The sequence below is a fragment of the Phyllosticta citribraziliensis genome (assembly GCF_038025025.1).
Source record: "Phyllosticta citribraziliensis strain CPC 17464 chromosome Unknown J3D65scaffold_8, whole genome shotgun sequence".
Lineage (NCBI taxonomy): Eukaryota > Fungi > Ascomycota > Dothideomycetes > Botryosphaeriales > Phyllostictaceae > Phyllosticta > Phyllosticta citribraziliensis.
The window spans coordinates 424,249-444,450 of NW_027117345.1; the positions used below are offsets into that span (position 1 = coordinate 424,249).

A 20,202-nucleotide genomic window follows, 5' to 3' on the forward strand; every position below is an offset into this window, starting at 1 on the left:
TGACGATGGTCTGACTGACGGCGACTTCAACGACATGCTAGAGCATGAGAATGTCACCAAGGACAATGTCGAATGCGAGAAACGAGACGCCAACGAAAACCAAACGAGGGCGCCAAGCTCCCACTCGCAACATGACAGTCCCCGTCAAACGCATCAAACTTCGCCATCGATTCTGAACGACCCTGACTTTGTGGTTCTTGAAGATGATTGGCAAATATTCGAGGACTCGGAAGATCGCGACCATGAAGGCAACACTCAGGTTCATTCTAACGCTGGATCTAACACGTGGGAGACATCTTTACCAGCCGCAAATCTTGTACCACAGAGGCCATTACCAAGCAGTAACGGCACATTTTCAAAGCCCATCGTCAGACCGCCCTTCCCAAGCCCCGTCAAAGACCGCTCTCCCATTGTCGGACTTGTGTCTTCAATGTATTTGCGGACTTGTTTTCGTATCGGTGAAGCAATCAACGCTGGCAGCCAAGCTGTTCGACTGCAACAAACAGCACTGATTGAGCTCTATGCCAGAGTTCTGTCTTCTTATCGGGAACCGAGACCCAGCACCAAGCAACAGTTTGTCTTGATGGACCTTTTTCATGATCGCCCTCCGTACTTGAATGCGACGTATGAAACCTGGAAAGGTGTTGACCTGCACGAGCATGACGGCTCTGTGTTCCTAGCACCAACACACAAGCCGCGCCTGTGTCGCTGTGTTGGGAAACTCTGGCGCGACAACGTCACGTGGAGGCTCGAGATCCTCAACATCTGGAGGGCAACTCAGGGAGACGTGGACTACGTGTCTGGTATCAACCAGTCGTAACGAGTCCCGAACCCGCGCCCCTCGATCTTCGTCGTGTCAGAGGCCATTGGTCTGAGGACTGATAAGGCTTTGGAGATTGACGATTTAAGGTTATGTCCTGAACAACGTGGCCAAGGGGCTCTTATTTTTGCTGATTTGTATCATCTCCCTGCGATCCCAACTGCGATTGAGGATGATCAGAATCTCGAGCTGCGCAATTGCTCTGTGCCGGTCAATTGGGCCATGGCGGGAGGTTATGAATTTATGGCTTTCGCTTAGTACGTCAGGTCGAGGGTCGGGCGGCTACAGGACGGTTCATGAGAGGCTCCATCAATCAAAGCTGACCTGGCAATCTCGTGGTATTCAAAAATAGAGCGGCGCAAACATTTTCTCAGTGAGATCTGGCTTTTGACTAGCTTGTGGCGCCGAGGAGTGGTTTAGTTCCTGGTTGGGACTTTGGCGTGACAAGTCACGTGGAGACAATGCCAGGACCTCGAGCTCCAACCACTTCCCCTCCCACGCCCAGCTACCCACCTCCTCCGTCTCTCTTAAAATGCCATTATGGTCTCTTGCGCAGGATCGCCAAACGTATTCTACCAGCCTTAGCACACCATCTGTTTCGTGGACGCCGAGGAAACTCTTCCAGCACAGACATGGACAACATGACGCAACCACCACACCAACCGAGGGTTGAGAGGCCATTCAAGGCGCGAATCGCATCTCACGCCTCAGAGCCAGGCGCAGACGGCGGAAAGGGAGGGTTGAGAGCGGCCTTTGAGAAGCAGCAGCAGCAGCAGCAGCAGCAGCAGGACGAAGACAAGACGCCGTCGGCCTCGCCTTCCAAAAGCCGGTCGCTGTCCGACTCGACGCCAAAGCTCTCGCCCTCACCCAAAATCGTCTCAAAGCGCGAGTCCAAGGATGACACGAGCATCGCGACTCCTCGCACTCCCAGGAGGCCCGACTTTCTCGCGCGAGGGTTGTCTCTGCAGATGCCCCCGCGGGATCCTACTCTAGGGCTACAGCATCCGTCGACGGGCTTTACGAACCACCGCATTCCCCTCTCTCCACAGCTCGACACCCGAGACACGTACGCTTCACCCGCCACCGTCCTGCCCCGCCATTCCCGCGGGCTTGACTTTGCGCGCGCATGCACAAACCTTCATCATTCCACCCTGGCCGAGCAGTCGTCGCCTGACTCGTCGCCGACCATTACGCAGAAGGGCATGATGATCCCGCTGCGGAAGGGCACCATGACCTCCATGTCTCTCGATTCCCCCAACGCGAGCGACCTCCGCTGGTCCAACGCAAACCACAACGACAAGAGTGTTGCATCCAGCTCCGTCGGCAGCATCAACATGCTCGGCTCCGACTCGTCCAGCGACAGCTCCGGCGACGACGACGCCATGGACAACGACGACAACGACGACCCCATGATCATGACGCCACAAGTCGTCAAGCTCGACAAGAATCTCGGAAACCCTTTTGGCGCACCCAGCGCAGCCAGCCCCAGTGGCGGCATGTGGTCCGGTGGCTTCTCGCCAAACGGACCAAACTTTCTACAAATACAAAGGAACCGGTTGAGGAAGGTACGCAGCAGGAAGAGCTCGAGTAGCGCGAGCGGTCACAGCTCTCTAGCAAGCCCTGGTCCTGCATCGCCGCCGGCCAGCAAGGCGTTTGAGGGTACAAACGGCGGCTACTTTGCACGCGAGGCCGTCATCCGGAAGGCCGGCTCCCGGCGAGAATCACTCAGCACACACGCAAAGGACCTGAATTTGTCCTCTGGAAATGATAGCGGCGATGAAGCGGGCAAACCGGCTCCCTCCACCCCAGGTGTTGTTCGCCGCGCCGTCACCCGGCGTGGGAACTTGCTGGTAAGCCCTTCGCCATCGAGCTGCTCTGCTTCTGCCCTAACAGACCTCCAGCCAAAGTCAAGACAATTCGCCCGCATCCGAGCCGACCTATTCGAGGAAGGTGCGCCAGTCGACAGCGAGGTGAAGCGCGAAGCCGAAATCATACGACAAGTCCGCGAGAGCGACACCAGAACCGAACCGAAGCGCGAGGGCTCAGTCACAGCCAACTCGTCCCCTAGCTTGTTGCCGACGGTCCCCGGTCTCAGTGAACTTGAGGATATACCCGAGAATGACGGAATGGACATGGAAGGCCAGGCGGTATCAACCAGCAAGGGTCTTTTCAGGGCATTCAACCTCCAGCCAACTGTCGACGGTCCTCTTTCATGGAATGGCAATTCCGACGGCCGCTTCCACACCCCCCCGCCGCCTTTCTTCACTCGCGGCGGATCTGCGATCAGCGACGATATCAACATGGACTCACCCACCATTTCCAACGTGTCCTACTCTCACCGAATGTCCATGTCCGAAGGTACCAAAGATCAGAGCCTCTCGCGTGGATCAACACCACAACCAATGGTCCCACCAACTGCTGCGGACGGTATCAAGAAGAAGCGTCGCCGGGACGACGATTTTGACGTCAACAGCATCAAGAGGAGAGCTGTGAGCCCTGGTCTCAGTGTGACTAACAGTCCAGTGATGAGCCAGAGTCCACAGCAAACCATGAATCACAACCAAAAGAATAGTCGCGAGGGTAGCACATCTGCTCCAGGAGGACATGCCGCAGGCGAGCGGTCCAACAGCGGTGGCAGTACCATGAGTGTTACCCCCTCCCTGGGACCAAAAAGGATTGGTCTTCAAGGAATGACGGACACCAACGATGGTTTGATGAAGATGAGCATTGAATGATGGTGCTGGTCTCACCCAAAACACCCTTGTGGAGGTATCAAGCATCTCGGGCGATACACAACCGTTTGAGGCGCAGCTCAAGAGTTTAAATGGGAACTCCTACCTTTGAATTCCCTTGGCGTAGATGGGCTTTATTTCTTTGGCCTTCATGTGTTTCAATGCGTTGGGCGCAAGACGGGATTCTTGATGGCATCCAAGCGCGGCGTTCATAGGGAATCGATGGGAGTATTGGGATGTTACGGGTTTCAATAGTTATGATACCACGATGCGGTTGCTTTACAAATATCGATTTTAAATAAATCTCCTAGGCAGTCTTTCCATGATACTTTGTTCATTGAGTGCTGAAATAGAAGTCGCCGTGGCTAGCAACCTGGAGAGCTTCGCGCAAGAGAGCGGCGACCCCGCGGCGATCTCCCGCAACTTGACAACACCGCAGCTCCGCCGACCACATCCCTGACCCTTAACCAACACGCTCTTCTCTGGCCGCCCTCTCAAACCCCAACGCTGGTACCATGGCCTCTCATACTGAAGCACTGAGCTCGTTTATCGAGTCTGCCCCTCCTGGAGAAGTATGCCGTCTCCGAAGTACTCTCTGAGCTACAGGGCCCCAGCTAACTTGGACACAGCTTTCCAACGTCACTGCAGGTGTGCCATTTGACTCCACGCCGGCCATCTCATAAACCTCTTACTCATTCTCCATCGTTGCTTAGCCATCAAGTCGATTACCGGTAGCAGCGATGTCTCGTCCCTGAGCCCCGCGCTTCAAAAGTACAATGAGGAACAATTCACGACGGTCAAGCTGCCGGGCGCGAGCGATCCTGTAAGTCTAGAGACTCTGTACTCAAAGATCGATGTTGGGGCTCTTTCGAACAAGCTCTGACGCGTCCACAGGTCATTGTATCCCCCTTCAACTCGCTCGGCGACTCGCGCTACTACGACCCCTCGACGCAAACCTCGTTCGCCTTCGACCACGCCACGCAACAGGCATCCGACGCACAAACCCACGTCCTCGAGTCGCCACACGCAGACCTGGTCAAGTCGCTGCTCAAAGCGCTGAACACGCACGCCGCGGAGCACTACCCCGCCGCCGCCGTCGGCGCGTACCCGATCGAGTCCGACGAGCGCATCGCCGTCGTGCTGGTCAGCAGCAAGTACTCGCCGAACAACTACTGGAACGGCAGGTGGCGCAGCATGTACGTGTACGAGCCCGGCTCGGGCAAGGTGTCGGGCAGCATCAAGGTCGACGTGCACTACTACGAGGACGGCAACGTGCGCATGTTGACGGACAAGCCCGTGTCGACGACCGCTGGCTCGGGCGGTGCTGGCGCGGCTGAGATCGTCAAGGCCCTGGCGCTGGCGGAGAGGAAGTACCAGGAGGACCTCAACCGCGCGTTTGGTAGCTTGAGTGAGGGCGCTTTCAAGGGGTTGAGAAGGCAGCTGCCGATTACGAGGCAGAAGATTGAGTGGGAGAAGATCAGCGGGTACAAGCTCGGCCAGGACATTGGTTCGGGAAAGAGGTAGATTTTGGCGGCAGTATACATGGAATGGAGAAGGGAATAGGAGCATGATATGCCATGGAGGTATTGAAAAACACGTGCGAAAATGGGTGTACTTGCTGACTGGACTAGATAGGGGACTTCTCATGAGATTGGTGGTTAGCCTTGCGAGGTCTTCAACTCAGACATCACGATCCGATTTCTTTGAATTTTGACTTGAAAACACATCTTGGTCAACTACCCCTGGCGCCCAGCCTTCAGATCGGACATCCATCCCCCATTGACCTCAAGCAGGTAGACTTTCTAGACCACCCGGACCAGGGCTGCTAACCTTCCCATTCCTTGACAAACTTGTCCAACTCACTCTCCAAGTTCTTCTTCACATCCGCATCTGCCCAACAGATATCAATGGCGTTTCTGACCAACAGCACCACCTCGTCCGTGTCCAACTTGCACGCCTCGGCCGCCAACACCATGTTCTCCGCCGTCCCCATCCCGTGCATGTACGCCGGGTCATCCGAGCCAATCGTCACCTTGACGCCCTCATCCACCAGCGCCCGCACCCACTGGCCCCAGCGCGCCTCCTTCGCAATGACGTACGCCTGCGGACAAAGGGTCAAGCCGAGCCCCCGCGCGCGAATGGCGGCAATCAACTCGGGCGACTCGCCAGCATTGACGCCGTGGTCGATGCGGTCGAGGCCGCCGCCGCCGACCTCGGACACGGCCTGCGAGATGTGCGCGTGTCCGTTGACCTGGTTGACGTCGCAGTGCGCCGTGACCTTGAGCCCGTCGGCGCGCGCGCGGCGGAAGACGTCGTCGAACTTGGCCGGCGGGTTGCCGCGCTCGTCGCTGTCGATGCCGACGCCGACGAACAGGCGGTGGGCGTAGGGCGCGCAGACGGCGTAGGCGGCGTCGGCGGCGGCGGCCGGCTCGTCGCGCAGGAAGCACAGCACGAAGTTGCAGCCGACGGACGACGCCATGTCGCGTTTGGCGCGCAGCAGACCGTCGAGCACGGCGGCGGCGGGCACGCCGCGGCGCGTGTGCGCCTGCACGTCGAAGAAGGGCTCGACGTAGCGGACGTGGGCGGCGGCGCAGGCGCGCAGGAAGTGCGTGGCGAGGGCGTAGAAGTCGGCCTCGTCGCGCAGCACGTCCATTCCGCCGTAGTAGTGGGATAGGAAGACGGGCAGCGCGTTGCTGCCGTCGGCGCGCAGCGTCGCGTAAAGGTGGTTGTAGCTGGCGCGCAGCGCCGACGCCGTGCTGAAGGGCAGCGGGATGCGGTGTTTGGTTGCCAGGTCCCAGCGCAGCTCGGGCGTCAGCGTGCCTTCGATGTGGACGTGTAGGTCCAGCTTGGGCATGGCGGTGATGAAGGAGGAGAGCTTGTCGTCTGCGGTGGCGTTGGCCATGGTGGATAGTGATGTGGGTATGAGAGTACTGAGAGGTGTTGTGGCTCCTGAAAAAGTTGACCGAATTGAGGATTGATAGCGACGTTCGCCCTCTCCCTCTCTCTTTGGCCGGAGAGTGAGAGGTGCTGGAAGCCTTTTGAACTCGTCCTCCCTCCTCTTTCCCGGCTATGTTTGTAGCAAACAAGAGCAATCGAGCCGACCAAACCAGTAAAGATGAGCAAAGATGAACGGAAATGTTGGAACAGAAGCAACGCAGAAGACGAAGGCTGTGAACCCAAGATGAAAAAAACTGGCAATGGATATGAATGGGATATCTTCCAAACCGGTCAAGATTCCAACGACGCAGCAGCAGCTGACGATAAAAGAAAGCTTCCTTGGCTGACTTCCTCAGGCCTCATTCAACGTTATCTCTCCCCTCATACACCAACGACGATGCTCTTCGCTCTACTTCTGGAAGGCGCAGGGCTTGACGATCTTGCAAACGGCAAGCAGTCTTTATTCCGACAACTGAACCAAGAACTTCCTTGCTCGCGCAAAGGTGATGCAGAGGCAAGCCGCGCCATGCTGCTTCTGCGTCTGCTGCTGCTGCTGCTCCGGCTACTCCGCACGCCATGGAATTGCTTCCGCCGCGCTTCGCCGCCTCGCGGTCCGTTGGTTGTCCAGGGTCTTGGGACGAGCCAATCATGACGCAGTGTTATTTGCTGTATTGCACCAGCCACAGTGGATGTACAGGTGGCTATCATCACCGGTGCACTTACACGTATTACCTATTCCCTCGTGCTGTGTTCTTCGACTGTCCTCGACTACTCACCCTGAAGGACTCACGCCCTGGACAGCTTTGAGTTAGCGTAATGTCTACTGGTGCTTTGCAAGTTTGGCATGCCACTCTTGCGCCAGCTGCAGAGTTGCGTGAGCCACGCATCCAGCAAGCGACGCAGCCAAACGACGCGACGCGTCCCCGAGACGTCGAAATGAACAAGAGTCGGCACCGACCAACCAGATCGCTGACAAACACCTACTCGCCAGACGCGAATGGAATTCTCCGTCGACATGGCTGGCCCCACGTGGAGCTTCCTGTGCTAATGTAGCTCTTTCCGAACCCAACCATAGAGCATGGACAGCTATTCCTACATACATGTACATAGAGCTCCGTGTGGGGCCGCCGCAGGGATGCTCGTCATCCACGGTGGCCGGAGTTTTGGACGGAGATATGATGGGTCGGAGGTTGGAATGGAAACGATGCGAAAAGGAGAGATGGGAAAAGGCCGAGAAACCGACATGTAGCGGCAGCTTTATCGATCTTTCTAAAATTGGCGTCAGTCAGACAGCCAGCCAGTCGCTTTGGTCCCCTCTCGACCTGAAGCCGTGCGGGCGAAAAGGGCTGCCATCTGTCAATGGAAACTCGGTTGTTGGGGGCTGGCTGGCATAGATGGTTGACGGATGACAGCTGTTGACGATCCGTGGTTCTCAAGTGACATGGGGTCCCGGATTTTGGACCAACAAGCAAGCAAGCAAGCAAGCGTTGTGTCCATGGCTTGTAATGTACACACATTAGTCGTAGCACGCCATGAGCAAAGTCGACACGGCAGTCGCTTCATCAGATGCGAGCGAGTCCCACAGCGGCTCGCTTCGCAACGCGTGCGCGGTGCGCCGTGGTACAGCAGCTTCCGCCCGCCGCTCGATCCGAGCAGGCGACAGAAAATGCGAATTGCGAAAGGGTCTCGATACGACTACGAAAAGTATTGGTGTTGATCTTGATGTGCGAAGCCGAGGGCAGTGGCTGGGTGTTGGCGGAACGAGCCGGCAGGCAACAGGGCAGACAGCGCGAAGGACGTGGACGGGGATCTTCGAGGCGGCGGTATTGCGCTGTAGCTGGTGGGACTTTTGCGACTGGCAGGCGGTACGGTAAACACGGGCAAGCAAGTCAATTTCAAGGTTGGAGTTTGCATGAGTGATGGGCGTGGCACATGGTCTGCTTGCAATGCTGGGGGGGGGATCAAGCAGGCTTCAAGTGGTGTTTGAAATTTAAGTTGACGGGCGGTTGCTTATCAGAGGCGGCCGGGTGGCAGAGGCGAAGCCGGGGGCGTGTGGGAATGGAAGAGTTTCATGTCTTCACATAGGTTGGCGGGGCTCAAGAAGCATTAGCGGTGGTGTTTTCCGGGAGGGGACCTGAGGGACCTGAGGGACCTGAGGCCAGGCATGCCCTGCCCGTGACCACCGGGAACTCCTTTTCCACGGCGCATGATTGATGTTCCGGACCGGTCTTGGCAGGCTGGGCCCGCCGCCGGCTTGGCCACCGGACGCGGACCGGGACTGGAAGGAAAGGAACTGGCGGAGATACGACTGCACTGTAATGTACCTATTCGCTTGACCCTTGCGGCATTAGGAGTGCAGCTCCCCTGAGCGGGAGCCATCTGAAAATTCGTCGGTTGCAAAGGCAGGCGAAAAATAGAAGACAATCGCCTTTTCGCTAGCTAGGTAGGTATTGGGGGCGGGGGCAGCTGATGGAGCCGCCGAGCGTGAAACTCGACGGATTCACACCACAGCACAGGGGTCCAAGTCCAGTCCCCTCCAGTGCAAATAGCTGGTCAGCCACTCCATGACAATCACCGCCGCCTTATAACTAGCGGCCCGTCTGCCACCCTCCCAAGACCTCAGCCACGCCTCCATGTCAGCCAGCTCCTCCAACCCTATCCTTCCCGCCAAAGCTGTCTCTCTGCTCGAGCCGGCCAACCTCGGGTGCAAAACCTTTTTTCCTCTCTCCGCTCTCCGACGCCGTCCATGAGCGTTTCTGCCTTTCCTCTGGCTGATGCCTTGCGCGCCAAGCCCTCGAATGGTGAGTCGGGCTCTCTCACTTCCGCCCTCTCTCTCTCTCTCTCCTCTCAACCCCCAACACTCGTCCTGACATGGTCGCAGATGAAGAAAAGGACGGCCTGTCCAGACACGACTCCACCCTGCCGCAATGGAACTCGGACCAGCTTTTCGCTGACCCTGCCGGCTCCGTCAAGGACCGCATGGTCACGGCCTCTTGTATCCTCCTAAACACCTTCGCTACGGTCGCCATGGTCTTTCTCAGCAAGCGAACTTTTAGCGACCCGCAAATGCACGACGCCCAGGTCCTGTTTACCATCTGGCACTTCACTTGTACCGCCATTGTCCTTTGGATTTCTACTCGCGCTCCGTTTAGGGCTTTCAAGCCCGTCCGCGTGCCTCTGCGCGGGGTACTCCCCATTTGCGTCATGTTTACAGCCTATGTGATTTTGGGCAACCTTTCTTTGACGTACAACTCGATCGGTTTCTACCAGCTGGCCAAGGTCATGACGACACCCTGCGTCGTTCTCGTCACCTTTGTCATTTTCCGGACCACCGTCACCGCTTACAGGATTCTCGCCATTCTGTGCATCTGCGCTGGAGTCATCTTGACCAACGGCGGCTCGGCCCAGAGCAACCCGTTTGGCGCAGTCATTGCCGTCATGGCCGTCACCGTCACCGCCTTCTATCAGATTTGGATCGGAAAGAAGATTGACGACTTGGACGTGACTCCGCAACAGCTTTTGATGAACCAAGCTCCCATTTCGGCTTTTCTGTTACTTTTCATTGTTCCTTTGATGGACAAGATTCCGGACTTTCGTAAGACTGCCAATTCTTTTTCTTTTCTTTCTTTTCTCTTTTCCCGTCGCCAGCCATACTAACCAAAACCAGGCACGATACCCTCTGAAGTTTACTGGTCCCTGCTCGCATCTGGCATGATGGCGAGCGTTCTGAATCTTTCGCAATTTCTCATCATTAGCCGCACTTCGGCTCTCACTTTCAACGTCGTTGGAAACCTCAAGACCATCCTGATTCTATCGTTTGGGTGGTACGCCGAAGGCAGGATTCCCACGCAACAAGAAACCTTTGGAGTCCTACTTGCCGTCGGAGGTGGGTGGCTCTACGGCCACCTGAAGCGCAAATGAGGTTTTGTTGAGCGCTACTCCACACCAAATCTGCGACACGACCAGTCTCACCAAAGACTGCGCATCGCACCAAAACCGGCCCATCTTTCATGAATTTGGCCATGGATGGATACAAGACATCCAGCCCACTCGATCCGCGATGCGGCCCGGCCCAGATGCTGAATGACCCACATTCACAAGGCTGGCCGAAGGCATCCGCGCCGCCGCCGAAATCACTGCGCAAGCGGCGATCAGGAAGCCAGCCTGGCCTCGTTGAAGGAGAGGGCGCAGGAGCAGTACCACACATGCCGCTTGAAGCATTCATGGTACTGTGGGTTTGAGTCGCCAGGAGGTTAGGGCGGGCGATTGCTTCGACGCAACAACGGTCAAGAAATTCGGCCACGCTTGCCTTTCCACAGCGGACGCAACCGTCGAACGCAAGAAAGGAAATTAAACAGCGACGTGGGCGCTAGAAGGAGAGACAGAGTCCGTAAAGACAAAAGAAAATCATCAGTGCACTTTGTGGCAAAGCGAAACCAATAAACAGCATATTTCAACAGTTTTCCTGATTCTGCATGAGGCTGCCAGCACAGGAGCTCGGAGCTCAAGACGATTGGCTCACCTTGTGAACCGTTGATGCAGAATGCCACAAAAAGGTTGTTGATCTATGCTTCTTTTTTGCCGCCGGAGATAACAACCGGCTTGCCGGTTATTTCTCGGCTGGCTTTTAGCGCGTGGCCCAAGCTCCAAAGCTTGGCTGCTGATCTTCAACCTCAACTCAACGTTCACTTTTGTGTGTGCGACTAAAACCCGGTCCGAAACACCTCCCACGGCCATCTCACGCCCAACCTTGAATATTTGGGGATCAAGACTTCTGCGCAAGCCAGTGAAGTCCCGGGCATTCGACCATGGCCGATGAAGACGCGGAAAATGTGCTCAGCACGCAGTGGCCAGCTCCTCCGCCTTTCTGGAAGCATTTTACGCCTGAAAACCGCGCACGACTGAAGGAGCTTCAGGAAGCCTCTCATGGCGAAGACACGCTGATGACGGGCTCTGAAGACGCCCACAAGACCAATGACTTGAAGCCATCGGACCTGCCGCCAGAACTGCGCTACCTGGTTCCGCCCGCACCGCCAGCCTCGGGAAAGTACCGCAGCTTTGGCGACCAGTATGATGTACGGAGCACGACCCGACCGCTGGGAGATTCTGGAATGCTAAGACGCCACAGATCAATGCCCAGCTGCCCTCGCTCAAGGACATGGGCATGGAGCAGCTGTACCCTTCACCCGCCGAGCCCATCTCGCCGTCCGGCACGACGACGTCGCAGCAGACGCTCGACCGCGCCTCGTACCTGAAGCGCATGACGCAGTCGCTCCTGCTCAACTTTCTCGAATACGTCGGCCTGCTGAGCATCAATCCGTCCGAGTGGGCCAACAAATTCAAGGACCTGGACACGCTACTGGTCAACTGCCACAGCTTGATCAACGAATACCGCCCGCACCAGGCCCGGGCCAGCTTGATCATGATGATGGAGGACCAGCTCCGGCGAAAGCGGGAAGAGGTCGAGGGCGTCAAGAAGATGGGCGACAAGATTGAGGCCGTGTTGGCGGGCCTGGGAAAAGAAAGCGTCGACGTGGGCGAGGTGACGGAGGAGAACGGCGCAAGAGCTGACGCCGATGAGCTGAGGCGCAAGCAGCAGAGAGCCATCTTCCGCGCTCTGGACGGTGAGTTGGCCGTGGATTGAAGAAAAGACCAGATATCCAATGGTGGACTTGCACTTGGGGGATTGAAAGCTCCGTTCAAGTAAACGAGGTGCCATCGGTTGCAAAGGAAGAGGAGTTCATAGGCGGCCCTGCCATCGAGGTGATGGATTGCCCTCCGCGCTGCATGTCAGCTGCCAGTGCAACCATCCTACGCACTCGAGCCGTTGTCTCTCGACGTCGTCGCCGCCACATCCTCGTAAGATGAGTTACCGCATCGCCGGCTCGCTTTTCCGCAAGCAAACAAGCCCGCAAGTCTAGACGGGTCGTCCGAAAACAACCAGCGGTGCCATCGTGCTGGCTCGCACGCTCCTCCCTCCAGAGTGCGCTCCTCTGCATTTAAAAGCAGGACGCAACCCGAACAGACCTGCCGGCGTGGCGCCCGTCTTACCACCAGACCGCGGACGCTTGCAGGGCAAGTATATCGCGAAAGAGGGAGAGCAAGACTAGACTAGACCCAAGATCCAATCGATTTGCTTTGGCCGCAAGAGCCGTGGCATACGCAAAAGAAGCGTCATCACTCATCAGCCGTTGCTTTGTGCGTCGTAAAATTTCCCGTTTATCGGTTTTTGCAAACGACACGTCGCCGCATGCTGGCATCGTCTCGTCCTGAGCACGCGCGCTCGCCTGGCAAAACTGTCTGCTCAGGTCGTCGATCGGACTGACACAGGGAGGTAGGTGTCTGTTGGCTTGCTCTGCTCCTACGATGCCCTACAACTTCGCCTTATCCTTTCTATGCCCTGTCCCCGTCTCCTCTCCAACCCCCGCCGCATTCTCAGCATCAACGACGCAAACCAGCCACCCCTCCGCAACCTCCTCGCCATCTTCAACATCCATAACCCACCGCACGCGGCCCGCAACCGCACAGCGCACCTCGATTTCCATCTTCATCTGCCGCACGACCGCGACGACGTCGCCCGCCGCCACAGCGTCGCCTTCGTCGACGCACAGCTCGACCAGCGTCCCGGCGAGCGGCAGCGCAACGTGCGACGGATCGCGCGGGTCCGCTAGCGGGCGTGCCAACGCAGCCGCGGCGGCAGACGTGGACGATGCGGTCAGGGAGAGCGTGTACGGCGTCGGGCTGGTCGAGCCGGGAGACGTGAAGAGTATCTCGGCGGCCAGCGAGGCGGGGAAGTCGTTGCGCAGGATTCGCGTCAGTTCGAGGTGGTGTTTGCTGGGCGGCTCGTTCTGCTGGTCGAATGCTCCCTGCGGCGTGAGCGCAACGTCCCACGCGTCGCCCTTTCGGAAGAGCAATGTGGAGGCGCTGACGTTGGTCAGCGGCGCCGTTTCTGCTGTTGTAGTTGATGATGGCACTGCTGCGGTGGCCGAAGCCATCGCGCTCAGCCGCGCCGCCTCACGCGCTGCCAGCGCGGCCGTAATGCGTGCCCCCTCGGCGACAAGGCTCGCCTGCTGCGTCTCCAGCCACTGCGTCGAGCAGAGCCCGGCCGCAAAGTCGCTGTGCGACACGACGGCGCGCAGGAGGCTCAGGTTCGTCTTGACGCCCTCGATGCGCGTGTCGTCGAGGGCTCGCCGCGCCTTGCGCCGTGCCTCGTCCCGCGTTGGCGCCGTGACGACCAGTTTGGCCAGCAAGCTGTCGAAGTCTGGTGAGACTTTTGTGGCGTGCCCGGGGACTAGGTGCGTGTCTACTCTGACGCCGTTGCCGGATGGGAAGCGGAAGGAGGTGATGTTGCCGACTGATAGCGCCCAGCTGTTTTGTGGATCTTCGGCCGTGATGCGCAGTTGGATTGAGTGGAGGGGTGAGTTGGCCGGTATGTCTGAAAGCCCGCATGAGGCGAGGGAGGAGCCCTGAGCGAGGAGCAGTTGGGTTCTGACGAGGTCGATGTTGGATATGGATTCAGTGATGGTGTGCTCGACCTGCAGGCGTGGGTTAATTTCAAGAAAGAAAAACTCGCCGAGCTGAGGGTTCACGAGGAATTCAAAAGTCCCCAGAGAGAAGTATTTGACCTGGAGAAGTCAGCATGATGGATTAGAAGGAGCATCGGCTTATTCACCCTTTTCGCCATCTCAACGGCAGCTTCGATGACTTTGCCCACCAACCCCCTGTCCGGTATTGTGCTGGGCGCCACTTCGACCACTTTTTGGTACCGTCTCTGGATGCTGCATTCTCTCTCCCACACATGGCAGATATTTCCCTTTCCATCTCCCACAATCTGCACTTCGACGTGGCGGAACCCGTCAATGGCAGCTTTCTCGGCAAACACTTGCCGCGAGGGACTTTCCTCAATCGCACGCCTCGCAGCCTTTTCCAACTCTTCGGCACGCCTGATGAGACGAATGCCTCTCCCACCGCCTCCGTCGACGGCCTTGACCATAATCGGAAAGCCCACCTTCGAGGCAAAGGCTTCAATGTCGTCGACGCTGTTGGTTGGTCGGAGGAGTGCAGGACACACCGGCACCCGACCTACGCTTGTCAACTCGAACACGCAGTGTTTGAAAGAGAGGCCGTACATGCTTCAGCCAGCGCTCGCGCCTTCAGCTTGTCGCCCGTCGCTTCGAGAATCTCACTGCCCGGTCCGATCACCACGATGCTCGCTTCGTCCCACATGCGCCTCGCAAACTCGGCGCTCTCGCTGAGGAAGCCATATCCAGGATGGATCGCGTCAATCTGATGCCTTCTGGCTATCTCTATGAGTTCGGAGACGTCGAGATAGGACGACACTGAAGACAGCTCGATTGCGTGGTCTGCTGCGAGCACGTGAGATGTGTCAGACGGCGTGAAGACGGCGTAGGTCTCTATGTCGAGTTCTCTTGCTGCGAAGAATATCCTGGTGGCAATCTCGCCTCTGCCGTCTAGTCAGTCGTCTGAGTTCCATACTTCGAGGACGCTTTTGGCTTGCCTGTTGCTGACTAGCAAACGTTTGATAGGACCGTGTTGGGCCATTTGGGAAAAGCAACAAATCTGTTCAACCCAGCTCTTGCAGTCTCTTTCCGTCGACCAACTTGCCAATGTTCGCTTTCAATGCCATTGTTTTGGGAAGAGAAAGATGAGAGGAAGTTGAGTGTCGGCAACAGCGACGTGGGGTAGCTCCAGGGACCGAGGCACTTCAACCCCCGCGCTCTTCAACTACGCGTCATTGCTCAACCAGCACCATGTAGCGCAGAAGCAGCCGCTCCACCGGAGCATTCTCAATCACGGCTTCAAGATGACGGGAAACGACGATGCCAGTGGTAAGCCGGCCGAATCTGCGGCCTCGCGACGGCTTGCGCAAGTGTCATCACACGTCGCGCAAACGAACAGACTCCAAAACGACAACGCCAGTCCGCCCAGCTCTCCAGCATCGGAAGAAAAGCCAACGCGCCGCCGCCGCAAAGCGCGGAAGCAGTCGTCCCTCCCCGCCGACTACTCGGACGTCCTGTCCAATCTGGCTGCGCTGCGTGACATGGCGTCGAAGCCGACGCACCGCGGCTACACGCGCCAGAAGCAAGCAGGCAAGCTCTGGGTGAGAGAACGCGTGGCCCAATTGCTTGATCCGGGGTCGTTCAGGGAGGTGGGCAGCGTGAGTGGGACTGTCGAGTGGAGGCAGGTCGACGGCGAGAGGGAAGAGCCCGTGAGCTTTGTGCCGAGCAATAATGTGCAGGGCTTTGGGTTGCTCGGTGGGAGGAAGGTCGTGCTTACGGCCGATGACTTTTCTCTCAGGGCTGGCCATGCTGATGGGGCTTTGGCGGCGAAGACGGTGAGTTTTCGTCAAGTTTTGCAGTCCAATTCTCCATTTCATCGCCGATCTTTTGTTCTCAACATTTTGGGTATATTGCTTTGCTGACACCTTCTAGTTGTACATGGAGAAGCTTGCGGTGGCTCTGCAGCTCCCCATGATCAAGCTCGTGGACGGCTCTTCAGGTGGCGGCTCTGTGACAACCATAATCGAAGAAGGATACTCCTATGTTCCCCCAATGGTTGGCTTCGACTCGGTAGTTAAACAGCTCAATATGGGAATCCCGAACCTGGGTGCCGTTCTGGGCCCAGCAATTGGCCTAGGAGTAATCATGTTACTCTCCCTTTATCGACTGTCCATGCTAACATTTGCAGGCTGCTCGTGTCACTGCGTGCCACTTTTCCGTCATGGCCGCAGACGTTGGATCTCTCTTTAATGCTGGGCCTAAGGTAGTAGCAAAAGCGACATTTGAAGAAGGCCTCAGTCCGCGTCAGTTGGGAGGTCCTGGCATGCACTGCACAAATGGCACCATTGACAACCTTGCGGCGAACGAATCCGAATGCTTCGAGCAATTGCGTACCGTCCTCAGCTACCTCCCCTCCAGTGGAACCCAACTGCCTCCCGTAGCAGAATCCTCAGACCCCCTGAGCCGGCAAACGCCCTCTCTCCGCACTGCAATACCTCGCGTCCGCTCCCGCGCATACAACCCCTTGCCCATCATCACAACCCTCGTCGACGCTTCATCCTTTTTCCAAATCGGACAGCACTGGGGTCAGACTGCCATAACAGGCCTTGCACGGCTCGGCGGCCACCCAATCGGCATCCTCGCGCTGAACCCGCTCGTCAACAGCGGTGCCCTCGACGCCGCCGGATCGCAAAAGCTGACCCGACACCTCAAATTCTGCGACGTCTTCAACCTGCCCGTCGTCCAGCTCGTCGACGTACCTGGCTACGCGGTGGGCACGGCAGCCGAGCGCAGCGCAACCATGCGCCACGGCGTCGCGCTCGCAACGACGTACTACGCGACGAGCGTGCCCATCTTCTCGGTCCTCGTGCGCCGCGTGTACGGCGTCGCCGGCGCCGTCATGGTCGACAGCCGCGACCCGCACCACCGCGTGGTATGGCCCAGCGGCGAGTGGGGCAGCCTGCCGCTCGACGGCGGCATCGAGGTCGGCCATTCTCAGGAGCTGCGCGACGTGCTGGCTGCTCGTGGCCAGGAAGCTCGCGATGCCCGCTATGCGGAGCTCGAGCAGCAGTATCGTCGCTTGATGAATCCTGTCCGCACGGCGAATGCGTTTGGTGTTGAGGAGATCATCGACCCTGCTGTCACGCGGCAGGTCGTAGGTGAGTGGGTAAAGCACATGTATGAAGTGCTGTTGCCAGATAGGGTGCAGAGGAGGATGGTAGGGACATTGAGTCCAAGGTTTACGTGAAGAGTGTATTGTTTCGCAGAACTGCGCGGCGGGGACGGGTAAGAGAAGGATGGCCGTTTGGTTTCCTCCCTTTTCTTTACTTCAAATCTTTGTTTCCTTCAGCAAGATGGGTACTTCCTTGTCCACATTGTCCACATTCAAGTTTCCAAGGCACATACCTTTGATGATCACAGCGGCGCACTTGACATCTCTGCCCAAGTCTGCCTTTGGCTCCACAGTGGGCGTGGAAAGAACTGATGCCTCCTAGTACTGCGGCAATGTCTAGGGAGCATTCGTCTGCTGCCACCGTCACGCCCAGGGAGCTGTCGTTCGCAAGTGCAGCAAAGCCCAGAAATTAACACTTTTCCAGCGCCCGCGTCGGGTCGTGGAGAAAGGTGCCATGTCGCGCCTGCCTCAAATGATGGCCGCCGGCGCACACAGTGCGCATGTAAACAAACCCTCGACGCCAAAATTGCTCCCATCTTTCTTCATCGTCGGCCAACTCTTGCTTGCATCTCTCCACCCTCGACCCTTTTGCTTTGCAAGCACCCTCGTCGTTCGTTTCGTCTTTTAGCTCCATTGCATCACCATGTCTCAAGGACGCCCCCAGCTTCCGGGCCGGGGTGCCGTCCTCTACGGCGTGGGCCCGTTTCTCCGCCGCCGCTCTGCCCCTGGTACTGATGCCGTCAATACTTCGACTCCAGCTGGTTCTTCTGGTTCTTCTGCTGCTCGTCCAATCTCTTCCAGCGAGAGCCATACCACAGCTTCCTCTGCTCAGCCAAGCGGTCACCGCCTCGCACCGCCGCCAACATCCGGTCTGACGCCACAGTCGCCGAGACAGAATTGTCGTCTTCCTGAAGAGAATCCAGACAAATGCATGATAGACACCAAGGGAATATTCGCGGGACAAGTCGATGCGTATAGACGAGTTGCGGAAAATGTTCAGTTGCTTCAGTCTTTTGCTGCTGAATTGAGCAATGGAGTTGATGAAGCCGACACACAGGTTGGTGAAAGACTCGCTACCCTTTGAAGTGCTTCTTGTTCGTCACCTGACACCTCTCCAAACAGGACCATGTAGGACCTGCTGGACCTAGCCAGCCCACGAATCCAAACACGGCAAATTTCCTCTTCAATCCAAGAACATCCACTACCCGCGCTCGGCGCGTGCGCCAGCAGTCTTCAGCTCCGCGTGAAACGTCTTACGGATGGGGTGTACACAAGGACTTCGATGACTGTTCAAGGAGCGAGCAGAGGAAGAGACTGAGCGCGCTCAGGCATATTGCCGCATACTGGGAACTTGACAGCAGCACGAACGACATCCTTTCCGTATTGGAGGAGCTGCGTCCAACCGAGGCACTGGTTGACCACGGCAAAGGAGCTCATGAAAAGCCCACCATCGACGAGTATTTCGCCCGCCAATTTTACGAAAAGGACGACCGTGATTGTTCATCGGTCTACCTCGGACTCCTCGCCCGCTATTCGGAGCTGTTCTGTGGTGATCGTCGCAGTCATGGCCTCGATATCCTTCGCTATCATGCCAACATCCGCCAAATGCCAGACAGCGACCACCCTCTTTGGGACATCATGGAGCTAATTCGTGACGACATCTCCAGAGCTCTTGATCAGCCCTGCTTGGAGAAGATTCTCATTCACCCTTCGCAAAGGCTTGCGATGCGCTTGCAAAACATACGGGACGACGTGGCGATCATCGAACAAGAGGGAATAGAGGCGATGATGGCGGAACAGCGAACCCATAAAGACTCTCGAAAGCTGGAGTCGATGATGAGATTGCAGCAAAAGAAGCTAGCTAGACTCGTGCAGTCGCTGAGCAACCAGCTGTCTGTCCAGATGCAAAGGCTTCCGCCCCGCGAGGCAGCCACTCTTCAGGATCCGCGGGAGATCTCGATCGACATGTCTTTCTGCCGTCCGGGCCAGCCTCTTTCGTACAAGGTTGAATTCCCTGGCGAGGAATTCACTTACAATGGCATAATGCAAGGCAACCTTGCGCCCAACTTGCGCCCAACTTGTCTCAAAGTCGAGCTCTCCCAGTTGAAGAAACGTTGCAAGAATCAGCAGCGCACTGTCGACAACCATATGCGTCAAATCCATCAACGTGCGATGGCATGCGTTGGAGGCCGCCTCATCAACAAGAAGGCGCACACCCGAGCAATCAATGACTACGTCCACACCCACGCGAAGGAGGCCCGCCGCCTTCATCGGGCCCTCCTCAAGTCAGCTCGCTTGAAAGCCTCTGTTCAGATGGTCAACTTCCACCTTCGCGCTCACAGCATGTCATTGTAAGTCCACTGAGTTCTCGGTTCGCACTGCAACATGTCACTAACCCTGCAACCGTGCCAGTCTCCACGAAGTTAAGCGGTGAGGTTTCGAGCGCCCGCATTCTGGTCTTGGACTTCCAAGCCATTGGCTCATTTGCTCAAGAGTGCACTGTAAACGCACGTGTGTACGCGTCGTTCAGTCGTTGAGAGCTGCGAAACTTCTTTTCATACTGGAATTGTCGGTTCTGGGGGGACGGCTTCGCGGTAGTGGTCGACTGCTATTCACGAAGGCAGAATTTCGCTGCTACAGAGCGATATGGGTCGGGAAGGTTCAGCGGGAAGGTTGCGCGGGAAGGATTACTGCGGTTGTGTACTTTAAACGGTCATGAGGGCTATGTACATAGTGTAGGTAAGGCGAGGTGAGGTGAGGCGAGGCAGGATGGGTCTAGATAGAAAACTCTTGAAAACCACTTCAAAGTCCAAGCAAGCAGCGGTGTGTATCAACGGCCAAAGGGGAGGCGCCTAAACTATGAATATTTGTCATCCACCAAAATGGTGGGTTTATATTTTGCAAAAGCGAGATGATTTAGCACCGGAACCAAGAGGCGTCCGACCGTCGACGCTCTTGAGGAAAGGCGTTATCTACCAACTCGCTTAGAATCCATAACAGCTGACTTCTGTTCGATTCCGG

The 20,202-nt window shown here is 57.1% G+C and overlaps 9 protein-coding genes across 9 annotated transcripts; 7 read left to right on the top strand and 2 right to left on the bottom strand.

Annotated features, from left to right (window-relative positions):
- Nucleotides 1–358: 358 nt before the first annotated feature.
- On the top strand, nucleotides 359–808 carry J3D65DRAFT_535038 (uncharacterized protein; the record flags this gene model as incomplete). The annotated part of the gene is made up of 1 exon (XM_066796702.1): nucleotides 359–808. A coding segment is annotated over one exon (450 nt), but the record flags the coding sequence as incomplete, so codon positions are not given.
- A 375-nt stretch (nucleotides 809–1,183) lies between these two features.
- Nucleotides 1,184–3,869, top strand: J3D65DRAFT_629203 (uncharacterized protein). Its single transcript, XM_066800718.1, has 2 exons — nucleotides 1,184–2,670; nucleotides 2,722–3,869. Exons 1-2 carry the CDS (start codon nucleotides 1,282–1,284, stop codon nucleotides 3,553–3,555), a joined length of 2,223 nt encoding a protein of 740 aa, XP_066653584.1. The 5' UTR covers nucleotides 1,184–1,281; the 3' UTR covers nucleotides 3,556–3,869.
- A 47-nt stretch (nucleotides 3,870–3,916) lies between these two features.
- Nucleotides 3,917–5,251, top strand: J3D65DRAFT_629207 (F-actin-capping protein-like protein subunit alpha-1). Its single transcript, XM_066800719.1, has 5 exons — nucleotides 3,917–4,124; nucleotides 4,182–4,200; nucleotides 4,266–4,375; nucleotides 4,447–5,135; nucleotides 5,184–5,251. Exons 1-4 carry the CDS (start codon nucleotides 4,068–4,070, stop codon nucleotides 5,074–5,076), a joined length of 816 nt encoding a protein of 271 aa, XP_066653585.1. The 5' UTR covers nucleotides 3,917–4,067; the 3' UTR covers nucleotides 5,077–5,135; nucleotides 5,184–5,251.
- On the bottom strand, nucleotides 5,227–6,560 carry J3D65DRAFT_426244 (putative adenosine deaminase). The gene has a single exon (XM_066796148.1). The coding sequence runs from the start codon at nucleotides 6,452–6,454 to the stop codon at nucleotides 5,378–5,380; it is 1,077 nt and encodes a 358-aa protein (XP_066653586.1). The 5' UTR covers nucleotides 6,455–6,560; the 3' UTR covers nucleotides 5,227–5,377.
- Nucleotides 6,561–9,052: 2,492 nt separating this feature from the next.
- On the top strand, nucleotides 9,053–10,718 carry J3D65DRAFT_426415 (triose-phosphate transporter family-domain-containing protein). Its single transcript, XM_066796151.1, has 3 exons — nucleotides 9,053–9,290; nucleotides 9,377–10,084; nucleotides 10,157–10,718. Exons 1-3 carry the CDS (start codon nucleotides 9,236–9,238, stop codon nucleotides 10,408–10,410), a joined length of 1,017 nt encoding a protein of 338 aa, XP_066653587.1. The 5' UTR covers nucleotides 9,053–9,235; the 3' UTR covers nucleotides 10,411–10,718.
- Nucleotides 10,719–10,854: 136 nt separating this feature from the next.
- On the top strand, nucleotides 10,855–12,161 carry J3D65DRAFT_426396 (mediator of RNA polymerase II transcription subunit 7). Its single transcript, XM_066796150.1, has 2 exons — nucleotides 10,855–11,564; nucleotides 11,618–12,161. Exons 1-2 carry the CDS (start codon nucleotides 11,298–11,300, stop codon nucleotides 12,131–12,133), a joined length of 783 nt encoding a protein of 260 aa, XP_066653588.1. The 5' UTR covers nucleotides 10,855–11,297; the 3' UTR covers nucleotides 12,134–12,161.
- A 699-nt stretch (nucleotides 12,162–12,860) lies between these two features.
- Nucleotides 12,861–15,249, bottom strand: J3D65DRAFT_591557 (uncharacterized protein; the record flags this gene model as incomplete). Its single annotated transcript, XM_066797799.1, has 5 exons — nucleotides 15,008–15,249; nucleotides 14,619–14,953; nucleotides 14,162–14,571; nucleotides 13,548–14,114; nucleotides 12,861–13,502 (listed from the first exon to the last, which is right to left on the bottom strand). The coding sequence occupies exons 1-5, from the start codon at nucleotides 15,049–15,051 to the stop codon at nucleotides 12,861–12,863; spliced, it is 1,998 nt and encodes a 665-aa protein (XP_066653589.1). The 5' UTR covers nucleotides 15,052–15,249.
- Nucleotides 15,030–17,540, top strand: J3D65DRAFT_426358 (propionyl-CoA carboxylase-like protein). The gene is made up of 3 exons (XM_066796149.1): nucleotides 15,030–15,844; nucleotides 15,942–16,148; nucleotides 16,198–17,540. The coding sequence occupies exons 1-3, from the start codon at nucleotides 15,314–15,316 to the stop codon at nucleotides 17,254–17,256; spliced, it is 1,797 nt and encodes a 598-aa protein (XP_066653590.1). The 5' UTR covers nucleotides 15,030–15,313; the 3' UTR covers nucleotides 17,257–17,540.
- A 226-nt stretch (nucleotides 17,541–17,766) lies between these two features.
- Nucleotides 17,767–19,996, top strand: J3D65DRAFT_629227 (uncharacterized protein). The gene is made up of 3 exons (XM_066800720.1): nucleotides 17,767–18,238; nucleotides 18,304–19,532; nucleotides 19,594–19,996. The coding sequence occupies exons 1-3, from the start codon at nucleotides 17,825–17,827 to the stop codon at nucleotides 19,613–19,615; spliced, it is 1,665 nt and encodes a 554-aa protein (XP_066653591.1). The 5' UTR covers nucleotides 17,767–17,824; the 3' UTR covers nucleotides 19,616–19,996.
- Nucleotides 19,997–20,202: the final 206 nt, after the last annotated feature.

Excerpts from the sequence above, each read along its gene's own strand:
- J3D65DRAFT_629203 (XM_066800718.1), top strand. The coding sequence starts at position 1,282 with ATGCCAGGACCTCGAGCTCCAACCACTTCCCCTCCCACGCCCAGCTAC. Across the intron at positions 2,671-2,721 it reads CCCGGCGTGGGAACTTGCTG|CCAAAGTCAAGACAATTCGC; the intron begins GTAAGCCCTTCG and ends ACAGACCTCCAG.
- J3D65DRAFT_629207 (XM_066800719.1), top strand. The coding sequence starts at position 4,068 with ATGGCCTCTCATACTGAAGCACTGAGCTCGTTTATCGAGTCTGCCCCT. Across the intron at positions 4,376-4,446 it reads TGCCGGGCGCGAGCGATCCT|GTCATTGTATCCCCCTTCAA; the intron begins GTAAGTCTAGAG and ends ACGCGTCCACAG.
- J3D65DRAFT_426244 (XM_066796148.1), bottom strand. The coding sequence starts at position 6,454 with ATGGCCAACGCCACCGCAGACGACAAGCTCTCCTCCTTCATCACCGCC.
- J3D65DRAFT_426415 (XM_066796151.1), top strand. The coding sequence starts at position 9,236 with ATGAGCGTTTCTGCCTTTCCTCTGGCTGATGCCTTGCGCGCCAAGCCC. Across the intron at positions 9,291-9,376 it reads GCGCGCCAAGCCCTCGAATG|AAAAGGACGGCCTGTCCAGA; the intron begins GTGAGTCGGGCT and ends TCGCAGATGAAG. Across the intron at positions 10,085-10,156 it reads GGACAAGATTCCGGACTTTC|GCACGATACCCTCTGAAGTT; the intron begins GTAAGACTGCCA and ends AACCAAAACCAG.
- J3D65DRAFT_426396 (XM_066796150.1), top strand. The coding sequence starts at position 11,298 with ATGGCCGATGAAGACGCGGAAAATGTGCTCAGCACGCAGTGGCCAGCT. Across the intron at positions 11,565-11,617 it reads GCTTTGGCGACCAGTATGAT|ATCAATGCCCAGCTGCCCTC; the intron begins GTACGGAGCACG and ends AAGACGCCACAG.
- J3D65DRAFT_426358 (XM_066796149.1), top strand. The coding sequence starts at position 15,314 with ATGACGGGAAACGACGATGCCAGTGGTAAGCCGGCCGAATCTGCGGCC. Across the intron at positions 15,845-15,941 it reads GGGCTTTGGCGGCGAAGACG|TTGTACATGGAGAAGCTTGC; the intron begins GTGAGTTTTCGT and ends GACACCTTCTAG. Across the intron at positions 16,149-16,197 it reads GCCCAGCAATTGGCCTAGGA|GCTGCTCGTGTCACTGCGTG; the intron begins GTAATCATGTTA and ends TAACATTTGCAG.
- J3D65DRAFT_629227 (XM_066800720.1), top strand. The coding sequence starts at position 17,825 with ATGTCTCAAGGACGCCCCCAGCTTCCGGGCCGGGGTGCCGTCCTCTAC. Across the intron at positions 18,239-18,303 it reads TTGATGAAGCCGACACACAG|GACCATGTAGGACCTGCTGG; the intron begins GTTGGTGAAAGA and ends CTCTCCAAACAG. Across the intron at positions 19,533-19,593 it reads CGCGCTCACAGCATGTCATT|TCTCCACGAAGTTAAGCGGT; the intron begins GTAAGTCCACTG and ends CAACCGTGCCAG.